Genomic DNA, 22,233 nt, shown 5'->3' on the forward strand with positions numbered 1-22,233 from the left:
TTCAATATTTTAGTTCTTTTCACCCTTACTCATATGTAGCCTCATGTCCTCTTTCTTATTCAAGCCTGCTCTGGAAACAGTCCTGTCTATTTTTCACATGGGATTTTCAGTTCATTATTGCAGATGGGCACTTTAAAGACACCAGTAAATGTTTGTTCACAGGGGTCTTGTGTGGTAGAACAGCAGGGTCTTCATTTCACATGTTAGGACATTAGGCAGAGAAAGATCTATGCACACAAATTTAGTACTGGCATGATTCAGCTTTAGGAAGGTCGCTGCCATGATCTCACTGCAGTAACTTTATTTTCTCTATGCACATGAGATATACCAAGGCTTTAAGGAATTAAAATAATCAAAATGCAACAAGTCTCTGTGAGTGATAGTTGTTTCAGGAGTGATGGAAGCTCATGTGTACAGCACCAACATCGGCCACATTGGGCCTTTGATCAAACCAACAGCTGGGCTAATCCATTACCTGCTGGGAAAATCTGTGTTACAGAGAGCAACAGTAAGCCAGAGTTGCCCATATCTGTTGGGAGGAAGGTTGTTCTACATGGGGCCAGCTCCATACTCCCTGTTTCTCCCTGTGAGCCTTTTTACTTCTCCATGCTTTGCAAACATGCACTTGCTCTGTTTCAGTCATCTTTTTAGCCCATCCCCAGTCCAAGTCACATTGCCTGAGAACTTTTAAATTCCACTATTTATCTCCAGTTCAGACTTCTTCAGGAGTCTCTTCGTCAGCTTTTTCAGTTCTGGAGATTCTCCTTCATCTTACTTTTGCAGTTAATCTCAAATTCTTCCAGGAACTTATACATCATCTATTTCCTACTACTAGGGCATTTCTTATTCCTCCATATTCTGTCTCACAGCTCACTACAGCCTGCTACAGCACCTCACCAGGGATTCAAAGTTTCTACCTTACCAGACCCATAAGATTTCTTCACTGGCCCCATTTTGTTCTTCATTGAGACCACCTTTATTTTCTCCTCAACCCATCTTCCTATACTGCAAGCTCAGTTTTTTACTGCATTTTGCTGATGTGACTTTTGCCAAACACAGAAGAAGAAAGGCACTAAAGGCACGAGAGAGACCAGTTTTCTCAGTCCCAATGAAGTGGGATATGGGCTACACAGATGAACTATAAGGTGGATGGAAAATGACTGGACTGCTAGTCTCAACAGATTTTTATCAACAGCTGAAATTTGGCAAGCTTGCAGTGGTATTCGTAGGCAATCATTACTGAGGTATTTCACTAACAATAGAGATGAAGGGAGGAACTGCACCCCTAGCAAGTTAATGACAGATACCAAAACGGAGGACAGGGAGCATGCAGAGTGGTGGATTTGCTGCAGAGCAAAGTTCCCTATAAGGTGGACCTCAACAGGCTGGAGAAATGGTCCAGCAGGAAGCTCATGAAGTTCAGCACTGGAAAACACAGAGCAATAAAATGGCAAATACCTGGAATAGAATAACCCCCTGCAGAAATACAGCAGGGGATGGGCTGTACTAATACAAACATCTACAGGAGGCTGAGAGCAGGGCTGGTTCCCCTCTCCTTGGCAGCTGCAAAACTGCTTCCAATTTGGGGCTTCCAAGCTGAAGCCAGCCTTTGACAAACTGGAGCAAGTCCAGGGACAGCCACTAAGATGAGGAGGGGGCTGGAACAAATGGCATATGAGGAGATGCTGAGGGAACTGAATTTGTTCAGTTTTCCAAAGAGAAGGCTAAGGCAGGATTTATTGCTGTCATCAACAGTATAATCGGATGCTTTAAAGGAAACAGAGTTAGACTCTTCTTGGAGAACACCATGGAAGGATGAGAGACATCTGACACATCTTTGGGCAAAGAATAGTCTGATTATGTATTAGGAAAAAGTTTTTCACAGTGAGAGTGGTTCACCGCTGTAACAGATTGCCCTGGGGGGATGTGGAGCCTCCATTCCTGTGTATCTACAAAACACAACTGGATAAGGGCCTGAGAAACCTCATCTAACTTTGAAGTGAGCCTTGCTTTGAGATGCTAACCAGATAATCTTCAAACTTGCTCACTCCTTCAAACTTACCTTACCCTGTGATTCTCATCTCTCAGTAAATTACCCCTGCCCACAGTGATATTTGCAGAGAAAATCCTGTTGAAATGTCATGCAGCTGTGCGATGAAGCAACCTCGCACATTTGGCAGAGAAGGATGCTCTTGCAATCAGGTCAATATAGAATCACTGAGAAAGGATGGAGCATGTATGGTAGATAAAATTACATATAATTTAGCTATCAAATGCAAACAGATCCAACTGTAAATAGAGGTGTTTCAAGAGTTTGTAGCTTAAATCTGAGCAAAATTTCTGGGGAAAAAAGAAAGAAAAACAACCCTGATTTGACAGCATTCCCCCACTACCAAGTATTAGATGTATGTATACCTATAACACAATGGTGTCTAGGATGTTCAGTGAAAATGTTAGGGGGTTTTTTCCATGTGTATAGCAAAACTTTCTTTCCCTTCATGATACTTAGAAAGTCAAGCCATTTTTCTCAAAATGCGTTTAAAAAAATTTACCCAAGACAATATTCTAACATGGAAAATATAAGCCAAAGCTAAACAATATAAATAAGCAAAAAAGAGAGGAACTTAGTCAGTCTTAATAATAAGCAGTGTTACTAGAACTGCCTGTAAATAAAGTTGAGTTTTATTCCAGGATGTTTAAAAATTTCTCTGTAGAATCAGATTAACTTCCACTTTGTTCAGCTTTTTTTATGTCTTGAATCAAGGAAAAGATAGTAAAAATGTACTGAAGTGCAACCTGCTTTAAAAATATCTGATTCCTTAAAATGCCATACATCTGGCAGATATTCTTACATCTTTACTGGTTTTGATATTGTTACCATTAAACATTCAGCTACATTATTTCATATGGCTTTCTATCTCACTACCTTTCTCCATGAACATAATTACAATACTCTCACCACTAGCAGGATTTGCATGCTTTATCTCTAATTGATATTCCTGTAGATTAAAATTAGGATTATACTTCTCATAGCATGGCAAGAATAAACTAACATACTTTTCAACCCATAAATTCTAAATAATCCAAACCACAAAAAGGTATTGCAAGGTAATAAATCTGCGACAGTGGCTCATGTGTTGGCAACATACATATTTTTCCTTGCTTGTGGTTATCAATATGGCTGAAGGAGAAGTATCATTTTACTGCAGGATAGAAACAAACAGACAAAGCTGTCCTTTCACATATTAGTTCCCCAAAGGTGACTAGATTTGCTGTGCACTCTCAGAGTATTCTTTGCCATGGCTACAGTTTCCTGAAGACAAGGGTTCTATGATATGTCATTTGAAATAGGGATCTCACTGTCAAGTCCACGTCATAACTAATAACAAAAGCAGAGTACACTTATTCAAATTAATTTCTCTTAGACACCAACAAGTTTTTCAGTAATAACTAGATACTGCTTGATCAAGATGGCTCAGCAAACAAAATGTTTTAAGAATGTTTACTGGCTTTATAAACTGAAAACTGGGCATTAAGTGACGTTTTATTTTTGCCAAAGATCATATTTTATAGTACTTGTCTTCAACAGTAAAATTAAAATACAATTTTTAGAGTTAGCACCTTCCAAACTTCCATCTGTTTATAGATCAACTGGAAGAAGGAAAAAGAGTAAGCTTCTAAACACCAGAATATGTCAAGGAGGAGCTGGAATGCATGAAGCTCCACCTGGGGATAGATGTGGAGCCAACTGAGAATTTACAGGTCAGGATTAAAGGGAGGGGCAGGGACAGGTGACATTACAGTGAAGGTCTGCCAAAGGCTACCTTATCAAGAAGGTCCAGAAGAGGACCACAAGGATGATCAGAGGAATGGAGCACCCCTCCTATGAGGACAGGCTGAGAGAGCTTGGGCTGTTCAGCCTGGAGAAGAGACCTTACAGCAACATTCCAGTACCCAAAGGGGGCCTACAAGAAAACCAGAGAGGGACTTTTTACAAGGCCATGTAGTGACCGGACAAGGAAGAATGACCTTAAACTGAAAGAGGGTCAGTTGAGACTGGATATTAGGAAGAAATTCTTTGCTATGAGAGTGGTGAGGCACTGGAACAGGTTGTCCAGAGAAGTTGTGAATGCCTCATCCCTGGAGATGGAGCCCTGAGCAACCTGGTCTAGTGAAAGGTGTCTCTGCCCATGCCAGGTGATCTGGAACTAGTCTTCCCTTTCAACCCAAACTGTTCTATGACTTAATGATCTTTCACTGATTTTTGAATTAACAGATCTTGTCTCTCAAAGCTGAATTACATTTAAAAGTAAAAACAAAATAAAAGTAGAAGGGAAATAGAAAGAAAGCAGTAGGTATTACATATTCCAATTTTAGCAAAACTATACGCAAAAACCACAGTGAAGGCTATTTGGAAAATATATTATGAGTTTCCCAGCCTTGGGACTTAAGATTTGGGGCCTAAATTTTATGTCCCATTTTCTTCTACAACTGCTGCTTCCTGCACAGCATCTTCCTAATGATTGTTATTTATCATGAGCTGAGACTTTTCCTGAGTTGCAGTAAATTTCCCTTCCCTCTTCTTCCAGCTTTGATGTCCTCCTTTGCAGTATCCTAGAAAGTTTTGTATAGCCATCTTGTAGCAGCACAAATCAGTACTGAAGTGGAATGCAGTGATCAAAGCACTGTTAGCATGATAGCAAGTAATAGAAGAGGGAGAGAAGACTGGAAGTAGCAATTAAATTTGCACTGGACATTTGGACTGCAGGCTGCTGAGAAACTGCAAAAAATCTTCAATGGAAGAATACAGCTTTTCCCTATGTAATCAGTTAAAAGTAGTTTTCTTAATTAGATAGGATGGTCAAGATGGAAAAAAAACCACACTGCCTACTCACATAGTTTATGAATGAAAGGTGAAATTCATGGATGTGAAATGCAGCCTGGTGCTGCCTAGGTGCTCACTGGTCTGTCATCCTCAGAGGGAGAGAGGGCTCTTCCCTGTAGCATTCAACAGTTACCTTGCACAGATTCTGCTGCCTGGCTCCTGAGGAGGTCAGTTCTGGCAGCTGGCAGTATTGTGAGACAGCAGCACGTGGAACCAGAGGAATACATTCCACCCATATTGCCTGATGTGAGGGGAACTGCACCCTTGGAGAGTTGTAGACAACCCACTGGATGGAGGTGGTTACATGCATGGCTGTTCACTGTTAGTTACCAGCTGCTTTTTTAGGAAGTCCTTAGTTGCTTCCAACTTTCTGCCTTTACTGCTCTTTTTCACTTTTACCAGTGGTTTCCATGCAGTGAGCCATCTTTTCTTATTTCTTATTTATATAGGTGCTGGCTGTTGTGTCATTAGTTAAAACTGCAGTGGGTGGAAGAGCACTGCAATTGTTATGTACATGTATCAAATAGGATTTACATTTAGGACAGTCATATTTAAGCTTTCTGTCTTCTGAGGACCATATCCCCTTTTTCTAGTAAAGGGTTAAAATAAAATACCTAGATCACTTCTGAATCCAATGTTGTTATCCATATCTTATCAAGGAAAAAGGTTATCCTGCAGATTTATGATCTTCTTGTCTCTAACCGGTATCACTCATGCTTTCATAGTCTTGCACAAGAATATCTTGAGTGAGATGAAGTAAGAAGCCTCCCAGAAACTGGAATCTGAGCTTGGCAGAAATGCATAAATGCCTTGCCTTGCCCAGCGTTGCATTGATCAGGGCTCCTAATGAGCTGTGGTAAATTACAACCTTTTGCAAGCCACTGGAAAGGCCACTAAGCCTCAGATGTGACTTCTCCCTGTACAGCAAATTTTACAAACAGTCCCTGCAATGAATGCAATGAAAACAGCACTTCAAATGAGAATGTTGAAGGACAGCACCTCTGCTCTCATCTCTGTTCTGATACCTGAATAAATAATAGAAAACTCTCTGCAGACAGACCAGGGAGCTCATGATTAATTTCAGAGTTTCACTGTCAAAAATATCAAATTACAAAAATTACCAAAATCTCAATTTGTTAGAAAATGTGGATGCACTTCAGTTGCAGGAATCTTCTCTTGTGTTGTTTTGGCGCTATGCCTTAGATCTGGTCAGCCTGTCTTGTTGGTTTAATAAAAAATGCTGGCATCTGATGTTCACTTTGCAATTGCTGAAGGAACTAATGCCAGCAACTAATGCTTTCCATATCAGAGCAGATATAGACAGCAGTGTTTGTTGTTTCAATAGCCTCAGAGCAAGAGTGATCAAGGCCAGTGACATAGAGTCAATTCCCCGTCTCCCTCTCAAGGGACATACTGCAGTGTCTATGTGAAGGGATATTATAGAGCATGGTTTTTTTGGTTCTTTACAGGAGATGTATAGGTGGGATTAATTTCACGTTAACTTTGGATATCATTGGGTATCCATCTTCATCCAGTAGCTATCTGGAATAGAATGTAGCTATCTTTTATAATACAGGAAAGATAAACTTGCTTTTTTTGAGCCTAATGCACTTGGTCTATTTTAATCAGGTACCCTAGAAAGAGGTATGTTCACAGAGCCTCTTTCTCTCTGTCTCAGAGTAAGAAGGAGGTTTGATGCTGTTGTCACATCAAACCATGTGCAGGTTTGATGCTGCTGTCAATGCCATTTGAGGTCTTCCAGGTGGTGACCCTCACTGACACACCTCCTGCTGCAAAAAGTTACAGCTACCCAGCAGGTCCTGTGTCATATCTACTAGTCTTATCTAACCTTCTGGCCTCTCAAATGGCACCAGACGTCTAAGGAATGGAAAAATGAATACAGACCTAGGTGTCTACATTTAATCAAATGAACCCCATTCACATGGTCTGTCTGAACAACCATGGGTTCAGACACAAATTTCAATTGGGAAGGACTTGATATATGGAGCACTTCCTGTTTCAGTGGTTTATGCAAAAAATGTACCTGCTGCAGAAGTGAAGAAAGTTTTCTTCAATAAGAAGAGAGAGCAAGTGAGATCTATCCCCCTGCCTTTGGCAGAAACAAGGGTAATGAGGAAGCACAGGAGCTCTTTTACCCCTTATTCGAGGGCACAAGGTGGCACAGATCACATGTGCTCCGCAGCAACGTGGATTGGTGACTTTATGGTGCAAGCACACTTGCAGCAAGATCCACATCAGCACGTGCTCCAAGAAGGGCTGCAGAAACACCAAAGTTGGTTTGTACCAGTCCCTCATAATTTTCACGTGTGAACATCTCAGAACACTTAATGGGCTTATCTTTACAACATTTCCATGAGATGAGAAACTATCCATGAGACGACTCCATGTTTTCCTGTCTCTTTTATTACAGTCATCTATTGCTGTAAAGTTGTCAGAGATACCAGTACAAGCCCTGAAAACAGGAACACTTCAAGTGTTCAAGAAATTGCCTGAACACTTGAACTATTCAAGAGACGACCTCTGAGCAGATTGACGTTTTAGAGAAAAATAAACAAAAAAGCAAAGCAAAACACTACATTACATCATACTCCGTGTTATGAAATACTTCATGCTACATTAAAAAAAATAAGAAAAATTATCTTTGAACTTTGCATTCATTTTAACACTTAATTTTAAAATTTGGAAAAAATCTTATCTGTTTAGAACTCAAAATGATCAGCTGGAAAAATTCATAATGAATCAGACAAGGTTAACAAAGTTTATGTATTTGGTTACATAACTATTTCTTGGACTGATGGATTTATGAATTACAACAGAAGAGGGATCAATCTACATTTTTAATTGTTCTCAATTTGTGCAAGCATTAAAATTAAAGCTGTGATCATACTGATGAGAACAGCAGACTCAACTGCAGTATGATAAACGTGGATAATGCTAAACAAATACTTTATTATATCAATCTAAACGTAGAGCCTGAAGTATTAGAAGATACAAGCTAGCCACTAAAAGTGAGAGAGCAATTCATCTGTTATTCTGTTTGTACACTGATTTGCCCAGTCTCTGTCCCTCACTACAGACTGACAACTTTCTCATCAAGGAGCTGGAAGGTGCAGTCCTTTTTTTTTTTTTTTGGCTGAATTTGGAACCAGCACCAAAGACAGGCTACAAAGAGCCTTAAATATATGCATGATTTTACTTGAGATCTGAGAAGTGCAAACTCAGTGGGATGACACGAGAATGTCACAAACCGGCAGAGCAAAAAGGATGTTCTGCTGTTGCTTGTAGGAATCTACTGAGGTAAATTAGCTGCTGTAAGTCTTGATTTTTCCCTACGTGGATCAAAATTTGCTGAAAAGCAAGAGGAAATAACCAGAAATTACCAGAACTCAAATTCAGTAGTTAAGAACAAAGTAAATATTTCCGTCAATTTACTTTAAAAGTCATGAGTACAAGATCTCCTGTAATAATAATCAACCACTAGTCGGCATTTAATAATAAAAAACCCCAGTACTAACATTTATCAATAAAATTTTAAAAAATAGTGAGATTTGACATTGTCAGATAAGAAAAAGGTATTTTAGTCTGGCTAGCTATAAAAACAGCCACAAGATCAGACATAAAAAGGGTCTAGGTGTAGACAACACAATTTGAGTTAATTAAGCCCTTTTTTTCCACTTTTTACATTCTGATGCCTCATGATTTAGAGATTGCAGAAGGGACATTAAATGTATTTATTTCATTCTTTAAAAATCATTATTTTCATGTATTGTTATGTTCAGATATATGCCAGATATAGAAGCCTGCCATTATCTCACAACAAGAGTAACTCTTCTGGAAAAAGAGTCACTATTTGAAAGACAAAATATAACTCCAGAATTAGGAGACATGTAGTTATACACATATTAATACATATATGCCTACAGGCAGTATGATTTTGAACACTTATTAACAAAAACAAAAGACATTAAAAGTTTTTCTTATCACACTGAGTAATTTTTTAGTTTTGTGACTAAAGATTTTTAACATTTTATCCAAGTATCAAATGGAATATCACCTCGGCTCCAACCTATAATGTTTATTTATTGTCCTAGATACTTTTATCACTGAATGCAGCACTTGCATGTCAAATTAGAGTAGATCAGGGTGATACAATGCAAATATTTCTGCCCTAAAAGCCGAACAGCACAATTCAGTTACACAGAAAGGTAAATGAGAATTGCAGAGGAGTCTTACTGGGTCTTAGGTTACATAACTTTTTATAGAAGCAGGCAGTCATATCGCAAACTAATCATGATTCATTATAACGTTTTTTAGGCCTTCTTGGTTAAGATTTTTTGTCTTTACCACTCCTACTGGTAGGTCCAGAAACTCACTATTTTGGTAGTTAGACATCTTTCACTCTCCAATTTATTCATTGCCAGGTTACACTGCCCTGTGCTCTCTTTTCTCCCATAACCCAATTGAAACTAATGAGACTATCCAAATAAATAAAGCAAAATGGAAGTTTTTAAAGAACTTGATCTTAAATCCAATGTCTAGACAATTAAATATTTCCCAGGCAGTGAACACCTATTCAAATTATTTTTGACAGTCTACTGGTGATTGGGCTCATGCCAAAACACAAGGAGAAAGACGTAATGTTTAATGTTGTGAGGGTGATAACTTTGTAAATACAACGTCACAAAAATGAAAAGCAAAAAAAAGTACAGTTTTTATAAATTCAATTCCAACAGTACCATGCCTGTTAACAAAAGGTAATCATAGCAAGCACTTTGAAACACATTTCTTATTACCACGTAAGATGCGTTCCACAGTTATGGCTGGAAGGGGCCATTAAATCATTTGTACAACACTGTATGCAGATAAACCTTCTGGCATATCCAAGATCATAAATTCACCTAATTACTGCTGCATTAAGCCTCAGCAATTTCATATGGCTAATACACATCTCCAAGGGTGACACACAACCTTGATCAGAAATGTCAGAAAAAGGGGAATACAGCACTGGTCTTACATATTTGCTCCAGCAGTTAAACAAAACAATACCTTAATTTTATTTTTAAGGGTCTCACCTTAATTCACTGCTTAAAAATTAAAAGAACACTATTTCCATAGCAACATCTACGTCCAGGTGATTCTTAGGTTTGAATCCTCCTGCAGTACAATACTTGAGTATAGAACATTTTCTGCCTGCGTATTTCAACTTCACAAACTCCCTACTTTACTGCTTACATACATAAGGTCACTTACACACTTTTCACCATAGGTTTGCACAAGACATTCGCGTAAAAAAAGCCTTTTAATCTAGCACAAAGTGCAGTTTTACTCTCAAGTCACTGGTAATCATTCAAGATCACTATGCTCTGACACGTACTCATTCTTCCAGGAGGTACTGTATTTGGCTGCACTAAAATGAATTTTGTTTGAATCAATTCAGTTTACAGTTTACAGATCACTGTATTGGACAGTTTAACATAACCATGATCTATCATTCCACCAGTCTTTAGTCTATCTGCTCCCCAAATCTGACTAATCCATTGCAAAAAAGTGAAGGCATTTTGTTTTCTGGGACCAGATTTTACTACCAGATTCTTAGTCAGTCTGACTTAGACTTAAGAATACACACTGCTGTTCACGGTGACGTGTTGCATTGTGCAAATAAGTCTAGCAGAGTCTGGCCCTCCACACAGAAAAAATAACTTGCTTTTATTCTTTCTGAGTTGTTACATTTCTAACAAATTCACCTGTATTTCTCAAATCAACAGAGAACAACAGAGTTCAGAAACAAAAATTACATCTAACTGTTCACTTTGACTCACTGAAGCCCAGTATAATAAGCTGATACAAAACTATGCTACAAACACTGCACAAAATGTTAACAGCATGGGTACAGATACGTATGACGATTTTTTTTTTAGAAGCCATAATTCTATCAATTTCTGCCACTTACTTCAAGAAAAGATATAATTTTTTTCACAACTGACAATAAATAAAAATATTTATTTTATCAAGGATAAAATTATTATCAAGGAAAATTATTTCCTCCTTTCAATGATACTTTTATCTTTCTATTCCAGACCAAAAAAAGAAAATAAAACCCAACTTCCTATTGAGGGACAAAAATTTAAAAAACCCCACTGAACGATCCTATCTTTTGAAAAGCAGCACACTAGGTTTACAGTTAATATATATCACTCTCCAAGGAAAAATGCATGTTAATACGAACACAGCTCTTTGGATAGCTCAGGAAGGTGGTTACTGACTGAAATACTGTCATTGAGTCAACTCTAACACTGCTTAGGAAGGATATAGTGCTTCTGAACAACTTCTTATTAAGCCATTTCTCACACTGCAAAGGAACACAGAGGAGAAAAATACACTTACTACCAGCTAAGAGCTGAACAAACAACCACTCACACTGACAATGTGTAATGGTGGAAGTCTTTTTAGTGTACTTCAGACAGTATTACTATACATTACAACACTGAGGTCCTTTGCCATTCTTTAATCAATTACGATTTCGTGTTTTCCCAGGAAATATTTATACTCATTACCTGATTCGTTTTTTATGTAGGTACATCTTTCAAAATTTACAGCTTACAGTCACAGTGGGCTGTGAATTACAGTTTTGTTTTATTCTATGCTATTTCTTACGGTCTAGATATCAATTCAATTAAACCATATACTCCTTTACACAAAAAGCAAATATTAGGGCATAACAGATTTCCACATTCTAATTTTCTCAGATCATCTGCTTAAAAAAGAAAGAAAAATTTCTGTAGCATTTACCTGTAGAAGGCTGGTGGAGCAGGTTCCCTCATCCCAAAGCTGCCCTGATCGTTTTCAAGGTAATAGGGTACCTGTTGGCTGTGATGATGGATGAAGGGCGAGAGCTGGGGTGCCGTTTGCAAGAACACCACTGGGCTTGGTGGGACACTGTTCAGTGAGTGAAATCCTGCCAGACTGCTGGACCCAAAAGATTCAGAAGTAGGGGCATAACTGAGTGTAGTAGAGCTGTAGACGGGAGCCGTAGTACCAAAATCATAGGTGGCTCCTTCTGGGTAGTTAAAAACTCCTGTCTTGTTGGTCTCCACGTACATGTCGCTGAGCGATCTCTCGAGGGGAATCTTCAGCTGAGGTCTGCTCAGTGTCTCCAGTTCAGTGCCTTGAATCTGGTGCAGCAGGGTAACTCCAGAGGTTTTGGTGTGAAGGGTCATGGTCAGTACTAATGGCAGTGAGCAAGGAACATATCTGCTTTTATTGTCAACAGCGAGATCGGCAGCTGGCAGTCCACCTAAAAAAAATACCAGAACCTATTCTGAGGCTCAGCAGAAATCATAATAAAGCAGCACTACACAGGTATTCCTCTAATCTCAGCAAGGAGGAGGATACAAACAAATGCAGAGTGAGCACTGAAAATGCACATTCTCTCTCTCTTCTTCCCTCCCTCTCCCTCTCTCTAACTTTTAGGAACTCCTCATCTGCTCTAATATGCATTACAAGGTGCTGGCTTCGAGCCAGGAACCCTTGCCTTGTGCCGACGTTGGTTTAAACATCACTTCAGAAACAATTAGTTTTGGAGTTACACCAAAGAATTGTCCGTCTAAATGTTACTTCATTCTTACTAATAGTTTAATTTTTCACTTCAGGGTACAGTGCTTTGCAGCAACTAACGGGAAAGAACACTTAAATCCAACCAGGAAGACTAGTCCAGTGGTCAGTCAGATTACTGCTGTTTATTTCCTCAGCAGGCTCCAATCTATCTGTGCTTATCTCTCCTCCTGTTTGATTCATTTTCATGTTTGCTAGAAATATGTAATGTGTACGTTGTACTGACCCTGGGCAGGACTATGCTGTAACCGAGATAGGGCAAAGCAGAACGTGTGTGTGTGTGTGTGTGCAAGCGCGCGTCTGTCTGTCTGTGTGTATATATGTGTGTGTGTGTGCTGTGGGGGGAGCAAGCCTCAGTCAATAAAGCCAGCTAATAAAATTAAAGTGTGCATGATACCTATGCAGAAGTGAAGATTTATAATATACTTCCATCAGCAACCACAACCTGCAGTTACTAGAGTACTGTAATAACATTAAAAAGCAAGGAAAAGCTTTAGACTAGCCTAGAAAACTATGCTTGCTTCTTTTAATGCTGTAAAATGATGAAATAAACATCATTCAGATTTTGCCACAGTCAGGAGATGGTTATTTGACTGCATGATACATAAATTGAATACACGAAATTCTTTTTCCTAGTCTTGTGAAAAAAAGCTTAGCAAACTTAAATTTTGAAAACAGACTAGAAAATCAAGTAATCTAAAATAATTAAACGGGATTGGCTTTAAAAAAAACTTCTCAAAAAAATGCTTCTCAAAGTTATTTTTAGAAAGAAAAAAAAAGGAAGCGAGAGAACATAATGAAAAGGTGTGGCATGCATGCTTCTTCTTGCAATCTCATTCCATATAATTTTAACTTTGCACAAACCAGTTCTCCTGAACGAGCTAAATGAAAACCTCCAGAAACTGTTTCAAGCTCTCCAGCTTCATTGCTGTGGTCTGTGGTTCAGTCAATGAAATAGGCGAATGTCAACCCCTGAATGCATTAATATATGGGCTCCAGTTAGTGTGTTTTGAATACTAGCAAAGCCTATGCTATACTTGAACAACTCCATAGTTATTTGGCTCGACCTTCAAAAAACCCAAGAAACTGAAAAACTGAATATGCGGGTCACTAGAAGTGTCAAGAAAAGTTTACTAAAAACGGATTTTTTTAGAAATAATACTGTGCTTTCAGAACTTCTACTAAAACAGCCAAAGTTTTTTACATTTGCAAGGATATTCTGAAGCAATATATGTTTGTACCTTCGCAGGCACAGAGCTGAGACACCAGCACACCACATAACACTGTACTTGATATATTTCCTCACCCACCCAGCCACCCTCCCTACCCTGTTCAAATTTCAGATTGTAGACTTTGATCAAAGAGATAAGCTTGTTTAAATAACACTGGACTAAACATGTTCCCAGTTAAAAAAATAATAATCAGACTACCATACCCAGTTCAGAAAGTCTTCGAAGAGTTATTCTGAAAGTATGCCAGACAGTGTGAGAGAAAAAAAAGAGAGTGTGTGCATGTTCTCTTAGAGTGGGCGACCGTGAATCTGCAGACACTCACAGGAACAGCAAGTAAGCACAGCTCTCAGCAGCCAGACTGCAGGGCTGCACGCGCTAAAAATGAATGGCAGTTGCAAGTTTAAGCCAGTCACTCTTACACATTTCATTTGTAAGAATTAATGTATTTCATTTTGTGCTTTGAAACACATAGAAAAGGCATTATCTCTTATTAAGCTGCATAATCTGAGAATTAATGTGAATCTGCCTGCTATATGAAGTACCCACTTCTATAGTGTGCTACAAAATGGACTTAGAATTTTTATCTAAAGCATTACCCAACATGTATGCTATGTTAAAGCTACTATATTGACATGAAATAAAATGCTCCAGTGTAATAGCTATGCAGAAGATGGAAAACAGAAGTGAGCAGAGAGTTGACTTCTGAGTGTGCCCTGTGCTTCTTACATGCAATTTTTAAAAACCTCATTAATTATTTTTGGGAGGTGGTGTGTTTCCAGGGAGTCAAATATTTTAAATTTCCATCAGATGCAAACAGCATTAAACATACTATAGGGTTAACTTGAACCACCATCACTTCTGCTGTGCAGTATTTAAACGAGGGACCCCATGAGCAGCTCTCCACTAGCCACAGCCCTCCCACTGAAAGGGCTCAGCAATAGACAGCTGCAGTATCCATGCAGCAGACAGCCTGGTACACCTCTTGAGAGAAAAAAATGTGAGTGCCACAGACAAGATCTTGAGGACTGGCTGAGAACCTCTGTGACAGCATCCTCTAATGTCTGACTTACTTTTCCTGTGGAAGAAAAGCAAGAGAGCGAGAAAGGCAAGGGTGACGCAGGGGGCCTGTCAAGCCAAATCCGGTGAAGAAGCTGAATTTTTGATTTTTGTATACTGAAAAAAAAGCCATCAGGTTTTGATTCTGCTTACTATATATGGGATTTTTAGATACGAAGAAACTATGAAATGCAACAAATTATCAGAGGGTTGTTTTCCTTCTCATCCTACATGGTAAAGACTGTGCTGCTTGCTCCAAATCCACAAGCACTGCTGCTTCACTGTGCTGCAGGGATGGCATTAGATGCATCCGCCTGTGGGCTCGCCTCTCAGAAAAATGAGATCTAGGTTTCTAAAACCTGGTATTTGTGCTTAGAGGTCAGGACTTACGTCACCACTCAGTTTAATCTGATCTATTACAAGTCAGAATTTACATGCTCTAGAATATGGAAATATTACAAAATGGGAAAGGGTACAGGATATAGCAATGATATGTAATGGTGTTTAGCACAAAGTTTATGCAAAGATTTTGTTTTTTTCTAAATCCCACATCATGTATGCCTTTAAAACTATGTAGATCTCATACAGAAGGGCTTGCTTCATTCACTATAAGGTTTTTGTTTTAAATTACATGTAGTAACAAGAGAGAGTAAATAAAAACATGAATTGGCTGCAGCACCTTCATTTCCAGTGCTAGACAGATGTGTTCAAAAATGGAAATCTACCTTCTCAGATCTAGCAATTTTTCAACTATTTTTTGTTCAGCTGCAGCCAAGCTGCTCTATATATTTCTCACACCTTAATGAAGGTCTAATACTGTTTTGGAGATGCTGAGCACATACCACAGGAGGAAGTTGTCTATCATAGATACATAAAAATAGAGAGGAACTGGTTCTATAAAATCTGAAGATTTGGTAACTTGCTATCAGGTATAGATTGGGGGTTTTGCTATATTTCTGAAGTTTGGGAATATACAAATACAATTTGGCTTTGATCCATCCACATTTAGGCATACACAGGAAGGAAAGAAAACAGCATTTAATGAATACTGGAGAAGTAGGAGGCACTAGTCCACTGTGACTGAGGAGCACTACAGACATGTTAGCGAGGAAGGTCAAAGCAGAAACTGCATCTTCATACACAGGGATTTTTCATGAGAATTAGTTGGGATGAGACACACTACACTTCTCATGGAAATGAGAAATTAATAGATAAGATGAATGAAAGTGACTGATTAAATCCTGTGTTCCCCTTTTAAAAATTTCAACCTTTCTGTTTTCCTTTTCTAGATAGGCCAGAGTTCCAGTGCTCAACTCAGATTTTCCAGAATGGGGAATTTACTCTAAATTACACTAATAAAATACCAAATGTAGCAACATTAAAACTAAACCACATTTCTGTTGCTCTGTGATTAAACTAGCATCATTTACAGCTGAAAAATATTTAGGTATGCTTCTAAAGGCAAATTCTGCTTATTTTGATTAATTGACGAACACTTTGCTTCTAACTTTTTTTTAATTGTTGACAAATGACTACCATGATCAGATTAATTTAGCAGACTATGCATACTGCAGTTTGGCTCAACTGGATCATGGGTCCAACACTTTAAAACTAGAACATAGCTTAAAGAACCCCAAAAGTAGCCTTCTTCCACTGATGGCAGATACTGTGGAACCAGTGATCTCAGAAACAGAAAAAAGAAAATAGATAATTAAAAAACATAAAAGATATTATTTTAACTTATCAAAATAACTGGAAGTTTGGGGATTTTCAATGCCATTAGCATCAATAATTTTCTATTGACTACAAGTCCTGAAATCCAGTCAGAGAATGGTAACAAAACAAGTTCAGTTTATAGGATTAAAAAAAAAAAAATTAAAGGAGGAAGGAACAGCCTGAACATATTTTGCATTTTGGACAAGATAAAACAGAAGTTTAAGGGAAAAGGAGATAAACCAAAAAATACTATACAAAGTATAGTGTACAGAAGTATATACTCAAAGTATATGGATGCATATATATGTATAATGAAATATATAAATATATAAATATACACAAAGGCTATTAAAATTGTAGGAAAATTTAAAGACAGCAAAACTCCACTCTATAACAGGCATTTTTCAGCACTAGTTTTAGTAAGTATTATCACAATAAATGGTAAACTCAGAGCACATACTATATATAAATCTTCCATAAACCTGCTGACAGTGAAAGACCATAAGCTTTGTCGCTTTGGTTCCACAGCTATAAAGACAGAAGCTTTTTATAGCTGCTGCAATTAAAAAAGAATCTATTGCACATAACAGGAGGAACATTATGTTTTTCCAAGATTCCACAGTAACATTACAGAGAAATTATGTTGTGTTTAGTCCAGTGAGGAAACTCCTCAAGATAGACAGCTGGAGAACAGCACCATCTACCCCACTGCTTTATAAATCTTCTCTGGCAAAAAAAAAAATACAAAAAAATTAAAGCTCTTGATACCACTAGGCAAATGAGGCATGCTTAAAAATTTGTTAGGGTGTAAGGAGAGATAAGTGCTTCGTGCTGTTATTGGAAGTTTTGAACATTTAAAGTTTTATAAGTTTATATGAAGATGTATACCTCTTTTTGTTTCCCCTACTCCCAAATAACTCACTAGAACTAGCCATGGCACCAAAAGGCTAGACCTAGGATTTCTAACCCTAAATTTTTGGTTTAGGTTGGTTTTCCTGCTAAAAGGGGAGTTTCTGCTTTCACATGTCAAATGTAAGTAGACGGTTTGAAACAATTTGGTGAAAATAGTTCTTACTGCAAATGGGGAACTGTGGAATACAATTATTCCACGCATGTGTTTATTAATTTACAGCATTTAATATTGCCTTAAATTTTACCTGTAATTTGTATAAAAGACCTATTACATACTATGACATTATGTGTGTAAACACCAGAAAAATTAGTCTAGGATGTCAGCATATCTTTTTTGTAAAGTATTCTGATACTTTAAAAGTTAAGACTTTGTTTACATCTATTTATGACACTATAAGATTTTAGCCATTCAGCTGGAAATCTTGCGTTTCAGTGATGAGGTCAGTGATAATAATTTGGAAGTATCTGAGCCAATTGGAAGGAAATTATTTGCTTTTCCCTCCTTAGAGATTTCTAGATACCCTTTTTTGAAACAAGAAACCCTTTTGCTGCAGCAAATAAGGAGTTTGGAGCAGGAACTCTGGCAGAAGCTGAAGCTGTGTGTCACAGAACTGCCTTTTGCTATTCCTCTGAAACTCCATCCACATTTGGGCAGTTTTTCTACCCTTGAAAAAACTGCAAGTTTTTAAGAGTTAAGATTTCTAAAAGCTCTTTCCTGGCTGCTCTCCCTGAGCCCGCTCTCCTCTCTTTCAGATCTTAGTCCTGACTCGCCTGGGCGCAAAACTTCCCAAAAGAATGACTGACATGCTAGACTCCTAAATAGTACAAATACAGAACGTTTTCCCCTTTCATTACTCTTCTGGGGCAGAGTAATAGTCTGGGATTAAGTGCAGATTATTGTGTCACTTGTAAAACTGAATTTCAGTCCCCAGATGTACAGGCTGAATTTCCTGAAACCAAAATGGGACACCATCTCCCTTTTCAATTCAGCATTAGAAAAAACATGCTAAAACATACCCTTTTCTAAGGAAGTAGAAGACATCCTGTAATATAACTGGCTTGTGCATTTTTTCAGTTTTTTGTACCTCAAAGATGGGAGCGGATAAAACGAAATAATTCTGCCTGACTCATACAGAATAAATTACTTACTACATACGTAAAATGGGCCAAAATACCTGAGTACTCTGGAAAAACTCAAAAGATACTAGCAAATACTGATGTTTCAAAGAGTTAGTAGATGTTTTCATAAATGCAGAAAGACAGAAGAAACAAAGAACTTTTCTCTGCTTTCCTACACAAAATGTTAACTACTTGTGAACAAGGATGTTCACTGGTAGAAAAGCAACAATACCTCAATTTAAGATTAAGCAACATTCCATGCTTAATAACAAACACAACATCCTGAAAGAATATTTCTCATAAATCTAGTGTTATGTAAAAACCAAAATGAGTTTTGAAATATAAAATGGTAGCTTAGTATCCCACGTTTAGAGAAAAATTGAATGGATCACTAGCATTAGCCTAGAAAAAAACTATTTTTTTTATGTATTGCAATTGGCTTAAGGGTGAGGCATCTTCAAAATGATCAACATTCCCATGCCTGAGCTCCCAAACATAGTCAGAAATGAGACACATACTTAATCCATTTTTGTGGTGAATCTCATAAACAAAACTCCTACATTTTGTTTATTAAATTCAAGGAGTGAAAGCCAGTCCACATCCCCCTCCTGAGCCTTCCTATCCTTAAGGAGATCAACATTCCCACCCAGTCTAGTGTCATCTGCAAACTAAATGAAGGGGCACTCAATTTGTCCAGATCATCAACAAAGATATTGAACAGGACTGGCATCAACACCGAGTCCTGAGGAACAGCACTTGTCACCAGCTGGATGTGGCTGATGTACTTACAGACACATCTTTTACTGTCATTTATGGCAGCAGACAAATTAAACTCTTCTTGAGATTTTGCCCTTCCAGTTTCCTCCCTGCATAACCTCATGGCATCCTTGTAGTTGTCCTGAGCTCCAGAGACCCCAGTCTGGTCAGGATATATAAGGACAGGCTCAGGTAGCCAGGCCTTCTTAACTTGTAAGCAAAAAAGACTCACTAATACCTTACTGCTATCTACAACCATCTGAGCAGAGAATACAGAAAATACAAACACTTCTTGGAGGTGCACGGCAACAGTCCAAGGGGCAACGGGACACAAGATGGACTATGGGAAATTCTGATTTGATGTTAAGTATGATTTTTTACATTAGGAATAATTAAACACTGGAACGGGCTGTCCAGAGATGCTGGAACTCCTTTGAGGACAAGACTCAACTTTGAGTTCAAGACTCAAATTGGACAAGTCCCTGAGTAGCCTGACTTAAGCCTTCTTTGAGCAGGCGTTTGGACTAGATGGCATCTTGATATCCCTTCCAATTTATTCTATGATTCTATGCATCTAATACACAGATATGCAACAAAATACTCAGAAGAGATTAATTACTTTGATGATGATGGTCTATTTCCCCATTTCCCATAGAGGCCTGATTTCAAGATCTTATACATTTGATGAGTTAGGACGGAAAAAATTGTACTGGCCTCACTGTACCTTCTCAGCATTTCTGTAAACTACTCTGGTCCTTATCCACAATATCATTGCTGCCCATTGCCTTAGCAATGGGCCCACCTGTTCTCAGTAGTCAATGGCACACTTATGTTTGAAAACTCACTAAGACTGTGGCGATAAATTATCAGCCATATTTTGTGGCTTCCATAAAAAAAAACAGCTGCCTTTTTTGATGGAGATTGTTATCTCCATCAAAAGACTCATTCTGAAATGTCATTGGATCCCTGTGCCTGTGTTTTTCCATACATACATGTGCTGCAGGTACCTGTACAGTAAAGTGACCAGAGTGTCCAAGTACTTAGAAAGTAGAGCCTAACCCCAAAACAAAAGAAAGTGTAAAATCAATCTATTACATGACCTAGCTTCTTCACTCATTTCTTTTCAGTAATGGTATTCAAATATACTAAATTTGGTTTTAACATTTACACATTCACATTTCCTCCCTAGAAGCTGATCCTGCAACTGAAAGGTCCTTGTGATGAGGCTAACCCTGTCACCTCAAGCAGTTATACTTACTGTGACCCTGAGTCCAATAAAACTCTTCACCCAAATTGGAAAAAATTTGCTGCTTTCAGCATCCCATTTTTATCTACCAGACACTGGTAGCAAAAGTCCCTCACTTTCTAGGCATCTTCAGATAAAGGGATTTACTTTAGTTACTCCCTTAATCACTGTCAATCAATCTTCTCTGCTATTGCAAGCATGTCTACATGTACCTGTGAATAATGTGAAGTCAGCACATCAAGCCCTCTTGCATGCCTCAGGTTCTCCCTATCTACTCACAGATTCTCACAGAGCCACTGGACTGTTGCCAGCGCCACACAAGGAAGGCATCTCAGTTTACCTTTGGGCCTGTTCTCACACATCTAAAGTCCAAGAGGAAAAGTCCATAAGGGGTATCAGTTGTTTAACTTATTGGTTCTGCTATACATGTTTCTGTATTCTCTCCTTGATGTCAAAAACGGGCTTGTTATCGGCACCACCAGACCAGACACAGCTGGTTCATTGCTGCCACTGGTCATCCATCTGGACCATACTCTAGAAAAACACAGTCAGTGAGTGTTCATTAAAAATTACCGTTTCTACCAGAGAAGGTACTGGCTGCAATTGTCCTGTGCAGACCCCAGGCAAAACTGCAAATTCAATATTCTAGAGATAACAGGACGGTAGATGTTGCAGGGAAAAATGCTGTGAGTTAATTCAACAAGCCTCTGTAGCCTGGAGATGTGTTGTCTGCTCTGGTGTACTTCTCAAAATTTTCTATCATCAATTAAGAAAATATTTCTTAATTCTAACAAAAATTCAGACCTACAGAAGTCTCAGTAAGAGGTTCCCTCAGAAGACACTATTCCATTTAAATAACAGAAATGTACCATCTATATTAAAGATGCATTTTGGAGCTAATTAGTGGCTTCTCCCATAACAGACATAGTGAAGACACGCAGGGCCAGAAAGATCTTGAAATGAATCCTTATAAGGCATTTTCTGATATGTTTACTTTTTTTTGGAAAATTGATAGGGATTGTATTAAATATATAGTCCTAAATAAGGCTGTGCTATATATATTCCATGATAATTTGAATCAGTTGTTGACTCCAGAGAAACTGATCATGATGAGCTAATTTATGAGTTTAAGTGCTTTCCTGGATCAAGGCCTAAGTCTGATCCTGACACATACATCATCTCCAACGATCAAAGAAGTTCAAAATTAGCAGAGGTTATATCCCATTCTTTGGGAATAACTTGCAAGCTTTATATAATTCTGGTTCTGTCATATAACATATCCTCCTTACTCCAGAGAAGAATTTTTCTAACTGACTTAAGCAGCCTACAAGCATGGTGAATGGAACCTGTACCAAAAACCAATGCGAAACATTCAGTTCTATAGTGATTGTTATTTGTACTCAGGAGCACCTAAGATCACCATCAGAAATTAGGTTCTCGTTGTGCTAAGTACAAGGTATACTTAGAACAAAGAATGTTTACTCAATAGCCCAGATTTAAATATATCAGTGACTGATTGCAGCACCCTTAAAGAACAAGTGTCTCCATTTCTCCATAAAAATCAAATAGACCTGATAATGTATTTCCTGCTTCTGTTTTGAAGTTGCATTGTTTAATAAAACTGAGGTCTGTTTTCTAAACTCTAAATATAAAATCTTTTGATCAAGCTATCAAACAAT

The 22,233-nt window shown here is 38.2% G+C and overlaps 1 protein-coding gene across 1 annotated transcript in view; it reads right to left on the reverse strand.

Moving 5' to 3' along the window:
* Positions 1-22,233, reverse strand: part of ESR1 (estrogen receptor 1) — a 163,453-nt gene that overhangs the window by 97,244 nt on the left and 43,976 nt on the right. Inside the window, 1 exon segment of the mRNA XM_010400810.4 lies at positions 11,696-12,200. Coding sequence (XP_010399112.2) covers positions 11,696-12,200 — 505 coding nt within the window.

This window comes from Corvus cornix, chromosome 3 (assembly GCF_000738735.6).
Source record: "Corvus cornix cornix isolate S_Up_H32 chromosome 3, ASM73873v5, whole genome shotgun sequence".
Classification (NCBI taxonomy): Eukaryota; Metazoa; Chordata; class Aves; order Passeriformes; family Corvidae; genus Corvus; species Corvus cornix.